Source organism: Alosa alosa, chromosome 19 (assembly GCF_017589495.1).
Source record: "Alosa alosa isolate M-15738 ecotype Scorff River chromosome 19, AALO_Geno_1.1, whole genome shotgun sequence".
In the NCBI taxonomy this organism is placed as follows: Eukaryota; Metazoa; Chordata; class Actinopteri; order Clupeiformes; family Clupeidae; genus Alosa; species Alosa alosa.
The window spans coordinates 13,273,827-13,296,163 of NC_063207.1; the positions used below are offsets into that span (position 1 = coordinate 13,273,827).

The following is a 22,337-nucleotide window of genomic DNA, read 5'->3' on the forward strand; positions in this document are numbered from 1 at the left end:
CCCTACCAAAGACCAGCATCCTGGGTCTGAGCACAAACAATCACCCCTGTCTCAATGGGAATTACATCATGTTGATCAACTTTCCATCCCATTTTACATAACCTCATCTTTTATCATCTTCAAGCTGATGGGTCTTTTCATTTTACTTTGTTTAGAGCAACTTCCTTCCTGAGTCACAAACTGTTCCTGGCTACTTTTATTTGGCTCACATTCTTTGTAAAGCAGTCTTGCAGCAATGATACCAGAAGTTAAATCAGGTGAGTGTATAGTAGCAGATGGGTGCTGCTCTCCTTGAGCGACGTATTTATTATTCAAGCCTCAATGGGGTGATGGTGTCAGGGTAAAAGTGCACCAAGTACTTGCCAAACACTCAAGGCAGTGAGTTTTTGCATGTGTCACCCTTACACACCCTTGCAGTGCAGTTACTAGGTGTGGCATTCGCACACACACACACACACACACAAACAGTCATATCATTCAGGCAATCCTCTTCTTCTAACTATGCTTACACACACACACAGTCTTCAAGCAAACCCCTTCTTCTAACTATGTTTACACACACACACACACACACACAGTCATATCATTCAGGTGAACCCTTTCTAACTATGCTTATCAGCTGTATATTTTCATGAACCTTTTTTTTATCTCCAGAGTGATTTATGTTATTCTGTTTCCTCTCTATGGCAACAAATGGTGTGTATTAGAATGATACAATTCATTGCATTGCTTTCCTTTTTATTGTTTACATTACTTCACAATAGTATGAAATCATTCATAATTGCTCATACTAATTGTTGTTTATCCCACCTGAATATTGAAGTTTAGTGTATTTTTACAGTTGTGTGAGAGGAAGAAAAATATCTTGTGGTTAATGTTCTGATGACTTCCAGATCAAAATGTTGCAACTGGAAGACACACAGTGCATTGATAACACAGCTGCAAGACACACAGTGGAGGGCTTTGCCTCATGCTATATAGTGATTCAGCTGGACGTGGCGTGACCCCGGGTCAAAGTCTAAGGGCGTACTCACACTATGCCATCCGTACCGTACCCGAGTACGCTTGAATCCCAAAGTCTGGTTCATTTGACCAGTGTGATCGCTCCATACCGTACCCGGCCACGGGATGCTTATCCGGTACTGTTCGGCTTGTGATTGCGCCTATGCAAAGATTCTCCAGCACAGCAGTTCAACCGTGCCTGGGTACAGTTTGATAATATGCAGTGTGAGTGCGGACCAAGAACTGGGGAGAACCGTACTCCGGCACGGTAAAAGTGAACCGTGCCCAGTGTGAGTACGCCCTAAGGGCACTGCCCATTTGGAGAGGGTCCGAACAACTGTTCGAACAACTTTAAATCTGCTCCTTGGCTGGTGAGTGAGTATGGGGTGTGGTGGGGACATAAGGCCAACAGAGGGGAGGTTTTGAATGTCAGACACTAATTTGTTTTTGTCTGGATTTGTTAGTGCTTGTAACCATGGTTTGGACATTAGGTTAAACATTCAGCTTGGAATGCTTAAAAAAGGAGTTGAGTTACCATGGATCAGGATGTTGTTAAATAAGAACATATTTCAATTAAACAGATGGCTTGCTTCAAATAAAACCCATTTTTCATCAGCACACAAGAGGTTATCTGAATTAAGGATGACTTAACAAAAAACATTATTTATCTTTCCACTTTTCATAAAGTAATAATGTGTGTAATCTGTGTACATTAGAAACCGGTTCATGCTGAACAGGTGACAGGTCATTTGTTATTTTAACTCATCTCTGTCTCATTGAATCTCTGATTTATGACTGAAGCAAACAAACTTGCCAACAGAAACCCAATCAGTTCTGTACATCCACTTTAATGGGATAATTAAAAAGACAGTAACACACAGATTTAGCTTTCAGAGCTTTCTATACAAAACAACAGATTATTGCCATGGTCGTCATAAATGGTTAAACTAATGCACATTCGCTTAGTGAGAATGTTTTGTCTTTAGCGGTTTCAGTATTTTCTCTTTCCTGTGCTCTGTTTGGTTTAGCTACATGATAAGGGTGGTTAGCTATTCCTCCTAATAACTCCAGCAGAAAGAGGCCGAGAGCCTTATCAGAAAAACAAACACTATCCATCTTGGTGTGTTATATAACTATTTAACAAGCTGATGTGTCACTCCACGTACATGTGTTCATGATGTACATGCATATAGGCCCCATACACATATACAGTGGACACGTGGAGATCTACAGTAATGATCTAAGACCAGCATGCTGTGTGGATGGCTGTGTTTGACTGAGATCAGTCCCATACAAGGCTCTACCCAAGTGGCTTCTCGCAAGAGCAAAGAGGACATAAAACAGAGGAGTCAAAAGAAAAGAATTTCATTCTAACATAATATTTGCACTAGGAGCAGAACGGAACCCAAAAAGCATGAACTTAGCTAGGAATATTAAACTTTATAAACACCTGAGGGTTCTAATACTAAGTGGTTCTTTAACCACAATACTACCACCACCTTCTTTTATGCACACTTGTCACAGAGCCTACCAATGTATAAGGTCAGTGTGCCAGGGGAAGAGATTTTATTGTGAAAGATTAGCGACACCAAGGCTACAAGAGCCTCCGTGACGTCAAACACGCTCCACTTACTCACGAGGAGCTGTTTGTCTAGGAAAGCCTGTGGCTTGGACTGGTACAATAAGCAGTCCCAGTATCTACACCTTAAAGGTGAAAGGTATGTGTGTGTGTGTGTGTGTGGGGGGGTGTTACAGGGAATGTGAGTATATCAGACCACTAGGACTGGGAAAAGGACACCAATTGGCTAGCGTGGGGGTTAGGTGCTGAAACTCAGTGGCTTTTGATTGGAGGCCTTAAGGTAGTTGTTTTTTTTTGTGTTTGTAGTTGAAGGTGGAGGGTGACTGGTTGTGCTGTCTGTGCTGGGTGGGAGGGCGTGAATGTGGCGAAGGGGGGGGGGGTCGCAGGGGGAGAGCTGAGCGGACTCAGGGCTGAGCGGACTCAGGGCTGGGTGGCTGTGCTGGGCTCCTTCTCGTAGATGTAGCTGCCAACGCCCCAGTGTTCACTCCTGCACACAAACATAAACACACATGCAATTTACACATCAAAAAGGTGCCATTTACTGCTATCAACTTTAAATGATTTCACAGTACTAATGTGTGGGTTATTGGTGCATACAACAGTCTATTATGTTAATGTGGAGAACTGTAGACCTAGGAATCTTGTCTCGTGCAAACCTTCCCAAAAGCTAGCACAAAGTATCAGGAACACTGGTCTAAATGAATAAACAGACAGACCGCCAAGTAGGAAACACCCAAACACACATGCACAGACACACACCATAAACACACATCTGTAAATAGAATTCATTCATATTGTTATTAGGATGCATGACAAATAGTTTAGGGTGCACACAAGCATGGAGACAAATGGACTGGAATGGTATGGAAATTACTATGACTGATTGCTTATGCAAGTGGTCACATCTGAGTAGAAGGCCAGATCAGTGCAACTGATGAATTAAGAGAAGAAACAACTCCCTCTACTGGTGAGTATAAAAGATGCAGATCCTGTCATACCTTTGGGGCCAAACAGCACGGCGTAGCAAGGTTTGTGGCAGTAGGGCTGACCGTCATGCTGTAACACACATGAACAGAAAATTGGTGTATATTTCATATAAATATTTATAGTTTCTCATACAATTCCTTATTTACTGTCAATTTTTTTCTTTTTATTATTTTCTATCACATCTATCCATTCAATCACTTTCTCCATTACACTCTCCCTCTCTTCCCTCGGTCGCCTACCTCTGCGTGGCTTCCAGCAGACAGGGTCTTACTGCACCTCTCACAGCGTAGGCATGGCCGATGCCAGTCTTTCCCCAGCGATGTCACCTTCTCCGCTGCACACACACACGCACACACACGCACGCACACACGGTGGTGAGAAACGCAACAACCACTACGAAGATCACATCCTTCTTTTCAATATGAAGATCTCTAGGTTGAGGAAGAGGTTTATGAAACTCACCAAAGTAAACCTTTTTATTGCACCTGGGGCAAAGGTTAGCCTCTCCAGCAAAGGTGGTCATACTGCCAGCTACAGAGAAAGAGGAGATGTTAAGTAAAAAAATATTTATGGATTACCACCACATTATTCAAGATGACAGGACAACCCTAGCACCAAGATTCATGAAAATCAACCTGTCAAACAAACCAATGTGGAAATATCCTTGGCAAAGGTAATTAAAATAAATAAATAAATTACAAAAATAAAACATAAACCTTGCTCTTAAGGCTACTTTTCTCCCACTCCCTCCCACTCACACAGATGGTCGGGAAGTTGCATGACCTCTGGACCAGAAGTGGACATGAGAAATGACTCTGCCAGACCAGCCCTAGAATCCCTGGCGGTCACTTGGTTTAACCCCACAGATCAGTCCTCTCACTGGTTCTTTTAGGCCAGTACCTCCTATCCTCCCCCTAACCTTGGGAGAGGCTTCTGCTGTATTCTTGTGGCGTACAACTAAACAACTAAATCAACAACTAAAACCACTGTATGGGAGCTCACAATATAGCTTATAATACAGATAGTATTACAGTACAAGTATAAAAACCAGAACAAACAGACTCAAAAACAGCTTCTATCCATGGGCCATTAAAACACTTAACACACACATGAACCAGTTAACCTCTGAGCAATACCTTCCCAGAATAACATCTACAACAAAGTGCAATATCCTTTCATGTGCAATAGACTGTCTCTCCCTTCCAAGTGCCATACTGCACTCTTTAAATTATTTATTTATTATGACACCTTTTTACTGCCCTTGTCTTAAATGTTTTAGTTCTTGCTCTTTAGTTGTGTTTATTGTATTGTTTTTTTTTTTTATCTATATGCACTTTATCAGATGTAGCAACCCCAATTTCATTGCACAGGCAACTGTGCAATGACAATAAAGGCTATCTGTCTGTCTGTCTATAATAGTTACCAATACTACTCATACAATCCCTGAATGTTGGGAGTCCCTGTTGCTTTGGATAAAAACGTTGGCTAAACACCACTCATAGTACCTTTACCTTCACCTTAACTAACAATAACTATAACATCTATGCATTCTGCCCACCTGGGTGAGCTTGTGGTCAGTGAGTGTACCTTTGGAGGGGCCCTTGGATGGGACAGAGGCCGGTTTGTCCTCTGCTTTGGGGGCGCTCACAGGGCCCGGGGCAGGAGCAGAGTTGTTGTTGGCTGGAGTGTCATACACGTAGGAGCCAGCCCCGCCAATGTTCACACCTACACACACACACACACACACACACACACACACACACACACACACTTAACAGAACTCTCTCCCTCCACTTTGAACCTCTCACATACTCCATGTGAAAAAGAAAGTAGGCTATAGTTTTGGAGATGTTCTTTGTATTGCACTTCTCATCTCATCTGTTCTTTATAACTCATCTACTGGAACAGAGTCTAGCCTTCAATGAATTTGCCTGGAAACAGCATTGCACTGCAGCTGAATACACGGAGGACCCACCAACGCTGAAAAGGCAGCCAGCTTTTAATTGTGTCCATACTGTGCTTAAAAAAGGAGTCCAGCTCTAATAGTGATTTTGCTGACAATAACAGACCATTTATAAGAGCACTCCAGAGGCTCCCTGCTGTGCAGTAAGTGTGCCAAATGACAGGGGCCCTGAGAGAGGCAATTGATTGTTCTTTGTTGCAGCGATCCACTTTAGTCCTCGGCAAATCCAGTAGAGGGCAGCACTGTGCATGATGATTGTCACAGCAAGCCGGGGGTGGGGGGTGGGGAGGAATTGTGGTGTTCCATATACATCTATTGTGCCTACATAGGCTGGTGGGAAGCTTTTCAGTTCACATTAAAAATTATTATGTAAGCACAAGGCTGTACCACACACACAGACACACACACACACACACACACACACACACACACACACACACACACACACACACACACACACACAGAGGTCTATAAACTACAAATCTACATAATTATATTAATGCAGGTCCTCACCTTTTGGTCCGAAGAGAGCAGCATAGCATGGCTTGTGGCAATATGGCATTCCATCATGCTGTGGATGAGAGAGTGAGAGAGAGAGTGAGAGAGAGTGTGTGTGTGTGTGAGAGAGAGAAGATAGAGTACCATAAACAAAGACAGAACCGAGGAGTTAGGAACTCCATCCAGTACAGCCTACAGCCACCATTTTACTGCAAATGCAGTAATTATGTAGCTCAATTACAGATTGATCTAAAGTCATTACTAATGCAGTCTTAGACATTACAAATGCAGTAAGGGAAAGTTGAGGGTGTTAACAGAGGCGGTCTATTCTATTCATAGACTGAAAACAATGATTTTTATTTTGCTTCGTTCTGAGCAAAATCATTATTTTTTTGTTCCTGTTCCAGTATTCCAAGGTCTCTCCTCTAAATGGTAACCAGTTAAGAAAACCTTTAAAATTGACATTGCCTTTACAAATTGATTTATGGCCAACAGCCTTAAAGCTTAAATAAAAGCACATTAGATATCAAGGCTAACTGTTAAAAACACTGTGCCTGAATTCAGGTGGGGGGCGAGATTTGAAAATAGGCAATTAGCCTTTATAATATTAGATCTTCAAAAATGTCTGATAGCCTAACTTCATGCACAAAACATGTTCTTGCTTTAAGCCTGGTAAAAAATAGCCTAACCTATGTGTGGTGCTACCAACTGCATGACACTAGGCCTAGATATTTTCCTAGTGTCTCTAGTGCCTTTGTTATTTCACATACTGTATCAGTAATTTAGGCTACATACTTGGAAAAGGCAATTAGATAGTGCTGGATATGAAAATCTTTTTTATCAACTCATAGTAGGCCTAGCTTATTAAACAGGGGAGACACTGACTGATAAAATTGGTTTTGTTCCCGTTTTCGTTTACGCTCATCCAAATGTTGTGTTTGTTTCTGGTTTTCGATTTCTGTTTTTATACTAATACTCATTCAGATGAGCTCCTAAGTCACTGATCAGCCGGCGCTAGGTCTGAAACACATAAGAGCAGCAATGGTGCATTTCCAAAGGCTGCTCATCTCATTGACACAGAGTCCGTGCATTTGCCCAGTCCATGTTGGAAAACACTCTTCCCACTCACACCCCACAAACGGTGGCATAACAACCAAGTCCAAGTTGCTCTTGCACAGTGGCCGCGCTAGCCAAGATACGAGGTGGGCAATAGGCATCAAGCGGATGGAGAAGGAACATGGTGGCACTCTTGGTAACAGCCAGAGCCAGCACAATGGGGGATAGGGAGAGGCTCAAATCAAATCAAAAACAAATAGCCTACATGCCAAGGCACAGAACATGCTGGAATGAATGCCTCATATCATAAACTAGCTGATGTTTGAGTATGTGAGAGTGTGTGAGTGAGAGGGAGAGAAAGAGAAAGAGAGAGAGTGCGAGAGAGAGAGAGAAAGAGAGAGAGAGTGTGTGAGTGTGTGGGTGTGTGTCTGTCTGTGACACTAGCAACCTCCTGCATCAAAGGGCTACAGGAGACAAGCAGAGGCCTGGGAGACTGAGGAGGACAATGGGAGCACATGGAACACAGGCCTAATCACATGAGCAGAGACAGCCTGATGAGAACCTCCTGACCAGCCTCTGATGCCATTGCTGCCGTCAGGACGCCTCTGCAGTACAAAGGATTAGATTACCTCCTCAATCATCCCACACACACACACACACACACACACACACACACACACACACACACACACACACACACACAGAGATTCGCACACGCACTCACACACACAGGCACGCACGCACACACACACACACGTGTCACATGTACTCACATACATATATGCACGCACACAACACACAGACAGACAGACATATACCTGGATGACTGCACACACACACACCAAATACACATACACACATACAGTTTCTGTTTCATTGCTGCCTGCTTATCTCGTCCATTGCCTGTGGTCACTGAGGGTCCAATCCTCCCAAAGCTGATGGTGGCTCTGAGCCGAGTGCAGACCCTTCAGCCAACACCCAAGGCTGATGTGTGATGGCTCTCTTCCTCGGTGTTATACCAGCCAGGCTTATGCAAGCACACACATGTGTGTGTGTGTGTGTGTGTGTGTGTGTGTGTGTGTGTGTGTTGTAGGGGGGAGTGTGCTGGTTCTTTTAAGAGCACACAGTGAGGATTAGATATTCCAGCCCACTCAGTTCCCAGCTTCTCCTTTTCCATACAGCCCCCACATACTGCGCACACACACACACACACACACACACACACACACACATAGGACTAGTCTATTTGCCATACCTTCCCTCTCCTCCTCTGTCCTAAAAGCAGCTACATGCTGCAGTGAGGATCCTCACCATGCAACAGGGATGATCATCGGGATGATTTTAGGATTTTTTTTTTGCCTAATCAGAGATGAAGTGTTTGTGTATGTGTGTGTGTGTGTTTGTGTGTGTGTGTATGTGTGTGTGAGTGTGTATCTCTCTGTGTGTGTGTGTATCTGTGTGTGAATTTTGCCTACTCTGTAAAGCACCACAGGCTGATCCGTACAAACAGGGCCTCCATCTGGCCATTCTCAGGGCCATCAGAGCTCAACCAAGACTGTGTGTGTACACACACACACACACACACACACACACACACACACACACACACACACACACACACACACACACACACACACACACACACACAGTAGTCACCTCATGGAGAAGAGAAGGGGTCTAGGACACCACTATGAACCATATTCAGACAGTGTCTTAAACTGTGTCGCCTTGATCATAACAATCATAAACACAAATGACTATGTGTAATGGAAGGGGTGTATGTATATGTGTGATGTTTTATTTTGGGATCAAATTCCAATTTATTTGTAGGACGCACTGTTCTGAAACCATATTTCTGCTGATTGTATTTCATTTTGAGTCTCATGTACTCTTGTTCGAGAGCCCAGAAATATAATATGGACCCATGTGAGCTACGTGTCCTTAAAAATGAGTATCTGAACGCATTTGCCAATTGGATACAAATAAAGAGAATCTGATTGGACATGTAAAATTGTGCTCTAATACAGTTAAATGATGATTCAATAAAGAACCCTGTGGATCTGGAGAGACTTGGGCTCAGATTAATGCATTGTGTTTTTATCACTAAAGAGGGGTCCTTTGTGCCCTCAATTGTGCCTGTCCAACATAATGACAAAATGGCACACATAGTACACTTGTGTGCTCCAGCACACTGCCATGCCCCAGTTACAGTGCCATGTGCCATATGGCACGAGGGTTGGCGCCTGGCGATTAATTCTTCAAATAAAAGGCACCATGCCCGCCCTGAGCTCCGTACCCGGGCACACAATGTGTCATTATATCAATACGCGTCTCTGCCCTGGGACCGTCCCTCGGAGACCACAATGAGCACAAAAGAGCTAACGCCACAAGCCCACAGACAGCCTGACTGAGTCCACTCGGAGCTGGCTTCCAATTTGGTCACACCATTGTTGAAACAATTTTCAACTTTCAATTTTCCCATAAGTCAATGTTTCTGTAACTCAGTGGTGGAAGATACTAACTAACAGGTCATAAGTGTGACACCAAAGGAGCACACATACGGATTTAACATTATATCTCTGCAATACTGTTAATGGGTTTGGATACAAGTGTCTGCTAAATGACTAACAGGGAAAATCTGTCCATATTCATAAGACATTGCAACAACATTATATGGCTACACTTCTAAGTATAGGACTGGTTTCCTTAGGGATTATCTGTTACCCTGAAGTTGTAGTGTTTGTTTGAGAAATCAGGCCACTAAAAAATCACTGGAGATCTACAATCCAAGATGGACTTCAAATGAGTTATATGGTAATTTGATTAAGATTCTTGGGGTCACTGAGAGGCGGCATCCAGTTTTATGTTGTGTTTTAGATCGATTAACAGATCTTGTTTGTGTTCCCTGCTAGGTACAGAAGATCATCATCAGAGGCCCTGTAAGGCAATGTGCATGGTGACAAGGAGGATCCGTTCAAAGTCTTCAAAGAACTAAAATAAATAATATTGTTTTCAATGTCACTAGACTTCATGTTTTCAGTCAGGTAAGAGCATGTCATGAATGAAATGTCTTATAAGAGATGGAACACAATGATAAATGGTAATGTTGCTTCTCTGACTTACCTCAGCGTGGCCCCCTGCTGTCAGGATCTTGTTACAGCGCTCACACTTCAGACAGAGCTTGTGCCAGTCCTTTCCCAGGGATGTCACTTTCTCAGCTGGGTTCAGGAGATGAGGAGGAAGAAGACGAGGAGGGGGGAGCAAACATGAGAAAGAACGACAAGAGGAAGAGACAACACGATTAGATAAAGTACACAAACACAAACCATGCCTGCGTGAACACTTCCATCTTTTCTTATGGTCCGGTCAGCGAGTGTGTACTTTGGAACAAGCCGCTTCCCCAGGCCTCCCTGCTGTGACCTGTGTAGAGAAAGGGAGGTGGTGGACAGAGCTCCAGGGGTTGGCGTTGCAGTGCTACAGCCCAGAGCTTCTCAACTCACTCAATCCCTTCTCAGTAGGCCCCTGTCCTGAATATTAAATCCAATCTGCTTTGATTTCATCTGATCTGTGGAGGTCCTTTGGGGGTCCTCTTAAGCAGATATGACGATAGAATGGATGCTCATTGCTGAATGTTACTTGGTGAATGGTAAATGGTAAGGCTGGACTGTGCATACATGTGCTCATCATAATGTGTTATGCTGCCCTGTTCCTCTCAAATCCTTGAACATCTGGACGATTGCCAACCACAAACATGTGCGCATGCACACGCACACACACAGACACACACAAAAGCCATTCAACGTCCTCCAGCATTCCTTTACCCTAATCACATTCCAAAGCCTATTTTGCCTCATTCTGACCACCATGAGTGTGAGGTCATTTCCTCAGAGTGAGGGTACTAATTATACCTGTTCCTACTATAATACACCCCCTGTTTTTCTACAAAGACAATGCAGAATATGGTCTGGTCAACATTCTGGCAGCCCCCCAGGAGAGGAAACACCTTTTCTTATCACCACTGGCCACAATTGTCCAGAAAACAGACTGTGTTTCCTGTTTATTTTCCTTCCTCTTCTTTGTCCGTTCCTACGGCCTCCATCAAGGGAATACTTTGATTTCAAATCATGCTCTCTCCCTCCACACATACCAAAGAAGGAAAGCCCTTAACGGCTTAAGGTTATGTGTTCTGAATGTTTCTGCAACGCTCTGGAAACGTTTCCGCCTGGCCCCTGACGCCACCACGGCCTGTTTACTTCTGCGGGTGGTGTAGCGTGATTTATCGGCGTTCCATAACGCGTGGGTGACGATCATTATTTGACCTGGCCGCCACTAGATGCCAACTCTGAGCTCACTGGACAGAGTGACCTCACTGCGAGACTGTGCACTGCGGCAGCATGCTGTAGGGACAATAGTATTACGTGGTCTGCTCCCTATACCAACCTGCCCATTTTCAATTTCAAGCAATGATGTCACTTCTGCTCACAGAAGCCTCTGAGCTCTTGGGACACACTGGCCGTGCATGCCTATGGGGATCCCTGAAGCTGCACTTTGTCTGAATGGATCTCAAGGAGAGTCTTTGTCCTCTCACACCCCCTACAATGCAGCAGCAAACTGTATTTACTGTACGCACACGGAATGTGCTAGAATATGATAGGACACAAAGCACGAGCACTCATGCGTCCAGTGAGAAATTGTTCTGGTAAATCACACTGATCTACACACAAACTGATTAACGCCTGGGCATCCCCTCCAAGGGTGTTCCTTTGTGTTTGGCCGTGTTTACACAGCAATGGAACAAGTTCTTTGTGTTGAAGAAGACAGTTAGGACATCCATGCATTTGCAGTTCTCACACTGAAATAAAGCAATTATGAACCACAAAATTGTGTGTGTTTTTGTTTTTAATTGCTTTCCCAGTTGCATTTACATTTTGCAATCGGATACTCCAAGGATGGCCCAAACATTGCTTCTGCTTCTTAACTCAATACAACAGAGCTATTGAGATAGCAGTGTTGACTGAGTCTGGTGCATCAAGGTCAGGCAAGGTGATTCCCCTGTCCTCTCCAGAGGTGAGAGACCTCAACAACACAGCATAAATTATACAGTCAGTCATCTCTAAGTACAGAGAGAGGAATATGCACACCTGATTGCAGCTTATCCATTTATGCTGGGTGTTTAGTAGTTGAGGTTAGAGCTGTGATGGAATGGTAAGCTCTTTATCCTCTGTGATGTCAACAGCACAGAGAACAGGTAAAGACAAATACTCTGTTGGAATTTTTCATTTTTAGACAGTTCTGACCGATAGGACATTCTCTTCCACACTTTTACAAACAAGACAAAATTTCACGAAAAACTCACTCCAAGCTGTAAACCAAAGCTAGCATGAAAAAGGAACCTCGCAAGAACAACAAATGTCCCAGTATTTTTAGGTCTCTTAGGAGACTATTCTCTTAAATCCCATGCGAGTCATAACCTATGCATCATACCTCAAGATCCTTCCTACATAGCTTCCCAGCCATTCCTTGACTCTCATGTCATGCATGTGGATTCTCTGGCTAATAATTACTGTGCTCTTTTTTGTCAAGCTGAATGAAAAGGGAACCCCACTGGTCAGGATTCCTGTGTTTCTCAAGAACCAACATGACTTCTACAACCTGCTGTCATATAGTATAGCACATATGCTGGCCTCAACCATACTGGGCCCCCTCTGTGATGGCTGATCATGGTTTACGGTACATAAACCATGATCAGGTAATGGTATTATGTCTATCATGGTTAACCCTTAAAGGAGTACCGTCACACCGGTGTGACGGGAATGTTGAGAAATGAACATTCTAAAGAATATCTGGGTTCATTGAATTCAACATAGAATTTTAGAACCTTCAATTGTTGCAGAACTTAGAATGTTCAAAAACCTACAGCTTTAAGGGTTAAGGGTTAATAGGGAAAGGACTGGAAGGAAAACTACACAGCTAGGGGTGGACCACTAATGTTCAGGGTTCCATAATCTGTCCGGGCAGAGAGTGATATATTGTCTGCTTCCCTCTACTCCAACTCAGTAAAGTAAACATCCTCATTAGCTGATTACACCATGTTCTGTAGGCCTACAGTCAAACCAACAGAGTCACTAACGCTCTCGTTACCCCTCAGTGTCATTTCTCCGTGTTATTTCACAGTTTCCCTCAGTCGGTGTAATTGTCTGCATGAATTTGTAATTAGACAGCCATTAGAGAAGGAAGCATTAATGGGTAATTTGGTATGAAGTCAGAGAGTCTGTCAGATTGTGCGCACTGTGGTGCAATTACTGATGGATAGTTATCCACCATAATGAAGCAGCACCCACACAACAACCTGCCAGAGTCGCAGAGCGCAAGATAATGTTTGAGGGGAATAATCCAAATGAGAGACAAACAAACAATTATCTTAAAGTTCTTAATAGGTTCGGATTGGGTTAATTACCACAAACTAACAGTTTGATAAAGTTGATAGCTTGAGGATGCTGAGAGGTTATGGCTTGAAATTTCTGCACACTAGGAGCTTAATTGTCTGATGATGAATGTAATGAGGAAGGCTTAGCGGATATTAGATTGACGTCAGTACTAAAGTTTAAAGCTCATCTTTAACTTGATCAATTCTAAAAATGGAACTCTGGTACAGGCATATCAGAAAATAAATGTTACTCTAGCTAATTTTCTGTGAGAAAGGTTATAAAAACATGTTGTTACTAAATGTTAGTGTGATTTAGCTACTGCAATGTTAAAATGGTATGATACACTAATACGGCTTTTCTCCTGTGTGGATCCTCCGGTTTACTCTCCTCAAAGAAGGCCTTTCCACACTCAGTACAATGATGGGCTCATCTGGAGGAAAAGAGTCTTTGTGGCCATCTTCTCTTAAATCAGATTCTTACTCCTGTTTCATTTCTTCTTTGACATTTCTTCTTTGCAGTTAAAGGTTGATGTTGTGTGTTTCAGTCTTACGGTCATGATCTACTCTGAAGTTTTCTTTTACTTTCTCTACTGCAAACATATACTCACTGGCATAGGCAGGGCAATATTATTCCAGACTCCAGTTCTGTATACATGAGTTCAAACTATCACTGTGTGTGTAATCTATACTAGATTAATACATATCCATCTGTTCCAGCCTGCAAGTTAGAGACATCACTCCCACCCCCGACTCTAAACACACACACACACACACACACACACACACACACACACACACACACACACACACACACGTAAGAGACACACTCAAACACACAGCACTATTACATTCATAGTATGCCATGTTTATTTTTTCTGACAGTTGAACAGTGCCATGACGAAGTGAAAATTATGGCACGTTCCACTGGCCACACACCTGAGCCCAAATCTCTCAGACACAGACATACACACACAAAGTAGCACACACTGCAAAGAGAAATAAAGACGTGTGCACACACACACACACACACACACACACAGACAGACACACACAGCTGCGGCTCTACAGAAAATAGAAGACGCATGCACACACACACACACACACACACACACACACACACACCATCCAGCAGGAAAGCACTGTGTGTTCATTTCCATTGCGCTCTGCTCCATTGTCATTCTAAAAATATCCCTCTCCACGTCCTCCGGCCAAACAGTAGTTTTTTACGCTCTGCTTTAACCAACACAGCGGCGCTCTGTGTCCACGGGAGAGGAGACTCGCAGACGGTAATGACCCAAACCCTGACTCTGCTGCCGCCGCTGGCCCCTTTCCTCCCCCTCTGTTTTGATTTCCCTTTTTCTTTAAACTCCCAAAGTCATCTATTTCCCCCTAGCCAAAAGCGATAATCGTGTTGAACAAACTGACACACAGTCTGACCTTGCAGAGTCCAGCAAAAGCTCCAGCGGCCGGCTCCTGCTTAGCTGTGAAGCGGGAGACCGCGGGAGTGCGCGGCTCCTGAATAGGGGCTATGATTGGGATTGATTGCACGCGGGGATGGCCAGTACAGTGCGGCTAAGCTCTGCTCTCCTGTAAGTGCTGATGCACAGAATGCACAGGCTGTGCAGCCGGTCAATGAGCCGTGTAAATGGGGGTTGGAGCGCTTGGAGACACACGCACACACACTCACATACATACACGCTTACTCTCGCTCTCTCTCTCACACACACACACATGCACACACACTCACATACACACACTTACTCTCGCTCTCTCTCATACATGCACACACACTCACATAGACTCTCTCTCTCTCTCTCTCTCACACACACACACACATGCACACACACACTCTCTCTCTCTCTCTCTCTCTCTCACACACACACACACACACACACAAACACAATAATTTGTGCACTGTGTCTTTAGTGCACTGTTTGCTTGGTTCCAGACTTTCTGACCAACGATCTTTCGAGGTGAGATCAGCCTATGGCTTAAATAACAGACGTGCTGTGTCTTTGTTTTTAAAGTGTGGATACAAGTCTTACTAGTAGGTCTTCATTCCAAGCCATAATGCATCACAAACGCTAACATGCTGGGAGTTGCAGTGTGGATCAGGTTGAGAAAGGCACAGGCACACGTTCGGCCTGAAAAGTGTGGGAACACTCCAGCGATCACAAGAAAGATTTCTCCTGGCCATCAAGTGTGTGTATGTGTGTATGTGTGTGTGTGTGTGTGTGTGTGTGTTTGTCCTGCCTGCGGATAACAGAAACATGTTAAATTTGTCAAGTGTGTGTGATGCCCAATAGCCAGTCAGCTTTTGTGGGACAGTGGGTCATGGATCGTTGCACGGATCATGGCGAAATGATGATCAATATTTTCATTACAGCAGAGGAGATTAACTAAATATCTGTGTTAGTGGATACGGTGCTCAGGGACGAGGGGAGAGCTGTGTACAGGGCCGGGTCCCCACTACGAGTGTCCAACCCAAACACAAGAGACCCAAAATAGACACCACAAATAATGATGAGACTTTACGGTGCAATGACTATGTGTGTGTGTGTGTGTGTGTGTGTGTGTGTGTGTGTGTGTGTGTGTGTGTGTGTGTGTGTGTGGAGTGTGTCAGTGTGTCCAACACATCACAATCTGACGCAATTATGGTGCAAACTGGGTGAGAAGACTATGACTGTGTGTGTGTGTGTGTGTGTGTGTATGTGTGTGTGTTTTCCCAGACAAATGTCTTTTCCAAATTAAGCAAAGTTCTCACCACATGTCTGTGAGGAGTGGGTGTGTGTGTGTGTGTGTTTGTTAGAGACAGAGCGCTGGACAGGTCACTTGTGACAAAGCCTCACATGGTTAGGCTAAAACGGCTCTTTGTCACACTCCTCATCTGGCGTTGCCTGCCTCTTACACCTTTCATAACAGTGCAATGTGTTTGTCTTTCAGTGTGACTGCATACGTTACTCATAGGGTGGGATGATGACCTATTGCATGCCTTATCTTCATGGCAATATTTGTCCATCAATACCAGTGAAATTATTCACTAATATGAAGTCACCCTGAATCACCTATTGAAAGAAATTAATATTTGCAAAAATGTCTTCAGCCTTACACTCCTTTTTTTATACACACTTTTAGGCTTCAGCTCTGTCAACGTTGCCAGGAGCCTCTGCCACATTTATGACTGAGAGGGAAAAAACTATGTAAGAGCCTATTTTGGGGATATAAATAATGAACGTGTTCAGTGAAGACTGAGACCTACTGGAATTAGAGTCTATTTTGGGGAGCAGCGCCTGAAATATGCATTTTATTACATCATAGGCTTCTGACTACTGAGCTCTGCAAAGGGCCAGTGGGGAGGAACCGTCTCTGTCTATGAGCCACAGCAAAGGATGCTCATGAGCCGTGGCAGGAATGGACAGCCCTGGACAGAGATCGAGAGAATGAAAGGGAGGAGAAGAAGAGGGGGAGAGACAAGAGAGGGGGCTGGGGAGAGACAGACCCCTTATTCACAGTTTTGTTCACCACCTCACACGGGCTTTCAGGTTATGCAATGGCACAGGAGAGGTGCCACCGACTGAAGAAATAATATTACATAACACACACAGACACACACACACACACACACACACACACACACACACACACACACACACACACACACACACACATTGAGGAGTTGCCAAGTGCAGTGAAAAAAAAGTTCTATAATGGCACAATTTACATATGTGATTTTGAATGTGCTAAATCCGTAAACAACAGACGTGTGCATAAAATCAAACGTCTTCTAAAAGGGCACGTGTGTGTGTACGTGTGCCAGTGTGTGTGTGTGCCAGTGTGTGTGTGTATGAGAGTAAGAGGGAGAAAAGCAAATGAGAAAATAAGAGAGTATGGTCTGTCACATTTCCACTCTGCTGCATGCGTGGTTAGCTGTAATGACAGGGAGTGTCCTCTACAATCTCTAATTCTCCCTTGCAGTTTCCCTTTTCTACTCCTCCTTTAGTTCCTTCTCCTCCTTCAGTCTCTACCTCTCTCTCCTTCTCCTCTCTACATCCCTCTTTCATTCATTTACAGGGCATCATGCTCTTTCCATATACGTATAGTATTGCGTGGTGACGCATGTGGCACTCCGTCGACTCTCCTAAGAGACCTGTAACAAACTCTTCACTTGCTTGTTTTCAGGAAATCACAGGATATAGCGCATGTCTTATGATGCAAAATCTTTTGATTCGTTTTATATATTCTGCTTTCTGTGAGCACATGCTGTTGTTGCTCCCACTGTTCCTTTTTATTGCGTTAGAAGCGCATTCAAAACTCTATGTTGAGTCTTGGTTCTAAGATTTGGCTAGTGAACACTCCCAAGACTTCTGTGGGGAAGAACTGGATTGATGTGAGATGCCCAAAAGCTTTTTCCCTTGGTATATCATCCAAGGTTTTGGATACTACAGGTGCCAAGGGCTTTTATTGTCTTCTTTGGATACAGTATGGTGACTTGTTTGTATATACTGATTGTGTTGACAATGATTATGTAGACAAATGCACTTTGGAAAAGATATCTGTGCAGGAGGACTATATTCTAGTCAGTACTGATCAGTCAGCAAAGATGTGACCATTGTTCTCTTCTTGGCAGATCAGCATGTGATGTTTGTTCCCAAGTCAGGAAAATACCCAGCCCTCAAAACATTACCCAACAATTACATTGCAGACACACATTTCTTACAGGCCCAAACTGATAGGTAATGCCCTGTCTGGACCTGGTCAATGTCCTATTGAGTTTTGCATCGGTCACTGTGGTCTGGCACATTGCATCAATAGCATATCTGTTTAGGCACAGATTTCAGAGACTTTACTTTAGATGTTAAATCACTTGTTTTTCTGAGTCAGTATGTTCTAGGGATTCTTCTGTCAGAGAGAGATACCAGTAGAATGCAACTGACTCACACTTCTGAGAAAAGAGTTCTGTTTGTGGTGAGGTAATTGAAATGAAACATTCATTTCATTGGGTCATAGAAATTCCCTTATTGTGGGTTGTTACAGAATAATATTCCATTCCACATTGAAAGGCTTCCTGAAACTTTGGAATTCATTGTATGAATGCTACTTTACAGATGAAATAAAAGAGTGACTAAAGGGTTGGAAGTGAAAATATAGCAAATAAATTATATGTCCCTGATGACTAAGAAATGACCAATATGAACAATTAAATGAATGAGGTTAAGAGCAGCCAAGTTCAAATGTCCAATTCCAAACCGATTATAGTGCAAAGTTCTCTGCCTTTATATGGAATGGAGTGTTGGGATTTTCTCTCTTAATTTGTATTCTATGACGGCTACTGAGGGCCGTCTCCCTCTCGGTATCCCAGCAACCCTCGGACCCTCCAGCCTCAGTCCCATGGCTCGGTGGCCCCTCTGTCCCCCCTGAGTTTCCAAAATAACAGGAATCCACATTCCTGTGTCCTACAAAAGCCACATGTCAGCCAAAGTATTAGCCTTCCCGTACACACTCCCACACTTGGAGGCCATACGCTATCTTATGCTACCGACATCCCCATACCACTGAGTAAACAAAACAGTTGCACACACTCTCCCAAGCATCCTCCCAAGCATCTCCAAGCACTGCTCTATCCCAACTCTTTGCCTTTAAACACATACAGTAATAACATGATGCTATGCTAGCCTGTATTTACACTTTATAGCGGTGTAATTGGAGCCCCATGTGGTGCACTGTGTGCACTGAGAGCACACCATGAGCAGGGAGAGACCAATCCAATTCGGATGGAGCAGTCAATGCTGGCTGCCTTTTCTCTTTGTGTAAATATCTAAACTGGATGTATTGATGTTATTTTCGAATGGATGACAAAAGTTATGTATGTTTTTTTTTTTGTCTTTAGGTCAAAAGGGAATACTAGTTGATTGACTCCATTTGACTTCAATCAATCTTGCATGGGTGGAAATACGCACAAAATGTGCTACCAGCTGTTCAGTAACAGATTAAGTGGAAAGTTTTAAAAAATGGAGCCTTTGAGCCAAATATGGGGTCTAGACAACGCCTCACCACTTCCTATTGCCAGGCTTTAAAACAGGATGTTGGTGAGGAAATTTCTGGGGAGTGATGAAGAACAGAGATTCCTGATACCCACAAATGCAGCTGGTGATGTCAGTCTGTGTGCTATTCAGTGCAATACAGTGAAATATCTAGTAAGAGAGGCACAAAATCAATATCTGCAAAATCAATTCTTTAATAAAGTAGGATACAGTAGTTCCTGAACGTGAGCCTGCATTTTTGTAGTTTGGCATGCCTTGCTCTCTCTCTACATCTCTCTCTCTCACATTCTCGCAAAACATACAGTGGTAAACCAACACACAGCACCACACCTACTCTACCCCCTCCATACAGCTGCCACACAGTTTCACACCACTCCAGCTACAACAGCACAACCCCAACACAACAGTTGGCGATCCGCTGATTTATTCATAGGCCCATCAATCTGTCCACCACATATGGGGCAAGAGACATGATAAGAGCAAGTGGACAGCGGCGAGTCTGATGACATTAGCCCCTGCGCTACGTGACATAAGGGAGTTAAAGAGGCGCTTTTAATCCCTTTGGCCCGTTGTTGATGTTTACACTGATGTTTTGAAGGAGGAAATGTAATCTGTAGCCAAGCTGGAGGCCACCTCTGCTCTGCTCTGCCATGACTGCTTTCTTCCAGCCTGCCTTCCGAGGAGGAGGAGGAGGAGGAAGAGGTCGCCTGTCTCTCTGGCTGTGCGATGAGCAGCTGGAATGGGGCTGCATGCGCGCAGCAACGGCGCTCGCTTACGTAACCGCCAGCATCCTCTTGTCCGCCTCGCTGGTTCTTTTCAGCGACCCCCTTCTACACCATGACTTTATTGGTTGTTCCAAGTTATTGCCCCTGGATGCAGAAATGCCACTCAGAACAGAGCACACAATGCCAGTGTGATATGTCAACATCAGAAACACACACACACTCTCACTCTCACACGCACACACTATTGACCTATTGCTTCAAAAAGATGTGCAAACACCATGAAGGGCTGAGTTCATCATCATACTATATATAGCCTTTGAAATGGAGCGAGTCAAGAGCGAGAGTAAAGGAGATGAGACAGGGCAGTAATTCCCTGTTAACTGCTCAGTAAATAAGAAAATAAACACAACACTCAAACTTCACTTCCAGACACAAACACAAACACACTCACACCCAAACTGGCGCATGTGGTCTCTCTGGGGGAAGGAATCTCTCATCCCCGTGAGACGGCACCAAACTCTCATAACACAATGTCATGCCATAAGGGGAACCTTTTCCAAATCCATCACCGAGAGGACATACTTCTCGCCACACCTCACTGACTAACACACAGGGAGCCTTGTTTCAGTAGGATTACTCTTGACATTGATTTGTGCAGGTTAACATGTATGATAACCAAAATTAGATTGATTAATGCTTGAATGCGTGTGGTCATGGTGCTTCCAGAATGACTTTCACTGTTGGTTAATTAGCCAGCGTTCCTTTGTCCTTACAAAGCCTGTCTATGTCTGAAGGCTGTACAAGACATTAAAGCCATTCATTAAAGAAACTGAGAGTGACCCAAAGGGTCACAACATCAGCCAAACAAGAAGTGATTTATTGTATTAGCCATACAAAATGTGATTAGTTAAGTTTATTACTTAACTTAATAAGATAATGTGCTAATATATTGAGGACATTCATTAATTCACATTCATTCAGGAATTCTGGGTAGATTTAGGCCTTTTAATAAAACTAACATCTAGAATAATAAAGGTTCATAATCAGTCAAATGAAATACAAAAGCTGTGGAGTTAATTAACAATATCTGGCTATGGCATGGAATAATGACCCCTGTAGTGTATTAACAAAAACAAACAGCTTTATTATTGTTTTTTTATGCCTACTTATTTTAATGCCTAACTCTTACATCTCGTTAAAGCATATCTATGATCCAAATATAAGCCCATTAACAACCGATCACATTCGAACAATTCCATGCAGACCAAATTATGGCAACTTCAGCCTGACTGTTTTGACTGACTGTATTGCGTTTCTATATTTGTTCATGCAGCTTGTAGCTACAATACAAAAAAAGAGTTAAATAAAAGGAAATATCCAATCTCTGAGTTAATGCAGAAATCAGACAAACATCGACCGAAGAGACAACGTAAACAATCAGTGCGGTCATATACACCATTCACAACATGTGGCTGGCTTCAAAACACAACAAAAGCCTCAACATCATTTGATGAATATGAATTCACTTACCAAAATACACAGTCTTGTCGCACTTGGGACACTTTGAAGCCATGTTGATCTGATGAGTAAACGTCGCGTGGAGGACACAATGTTTCGTGTAGTTGGCGGTCCCCTTTCCCCAGCGGCTTTCCCTGATGAAGTTCCTCTTTGAAAACCGGGAGCATCCTTTCTCTCCATGCACCGCGCTTATTTAGGCCCGCGTAACCCCGCCTCCTGCAGGCCGTGCCTCTGACGATCACCCCGCCTCTCTCTCCCTTTGGTTTAGGACCCGGTCAGTCATCCACAACACGACCACGTCCCGTACAACTACGGATGTCAGATTTGAATTAACATGGTTCATCGTTCAACTTCTAACCACCATCTAACTAACGACAGTTTCCCAAAACTGTCAGACTCGGACCAACATGTAAGTTTGTAAGTTTGAACCAAGATAGTTTCCTCCACACTACAGAGTAGGCTACAGACCAGGCGCGCTCTCTCTTTTACGCGCGCATTTCCCTTTTCCACTCTTTAAGTGGAACATGAATGTCAGGACATA

At 43.6% G+C, this 22,337-nt stretch overlaps 1 protein-coding gene across 1 annotated transcript; it reads right to left on the bottom strand.

Moving 5' to 3' along the window:
* Window positions 1-1,830: 1,830 nt before the first annotated feature.
* On the bottom strand, window positions 1,831-22,070 carry crip2 (cysteine-rich protein 2). The gene is given in 9 exon segments (XM_048270794.1): window positions 1,831-3,057; window positions 3,060-3,068; window positions 3,580-3,637; window positions 3,808-3,902; window positions 4,031-4,099; window positions 5,156-5,293; window positions 6,045-6,102; window positions 10,209-10,303; window positions 21,809-22,070. Coding segments are annotated over 9 exon segments (621 nt in total). The 5' UTR covers window positions 21,852-22,070; the 3' UTR covers window positions 1,831-3,001.
* Between the last annotated feature and the right edge of the window lie 267 nt (window positions 22,071-22,337).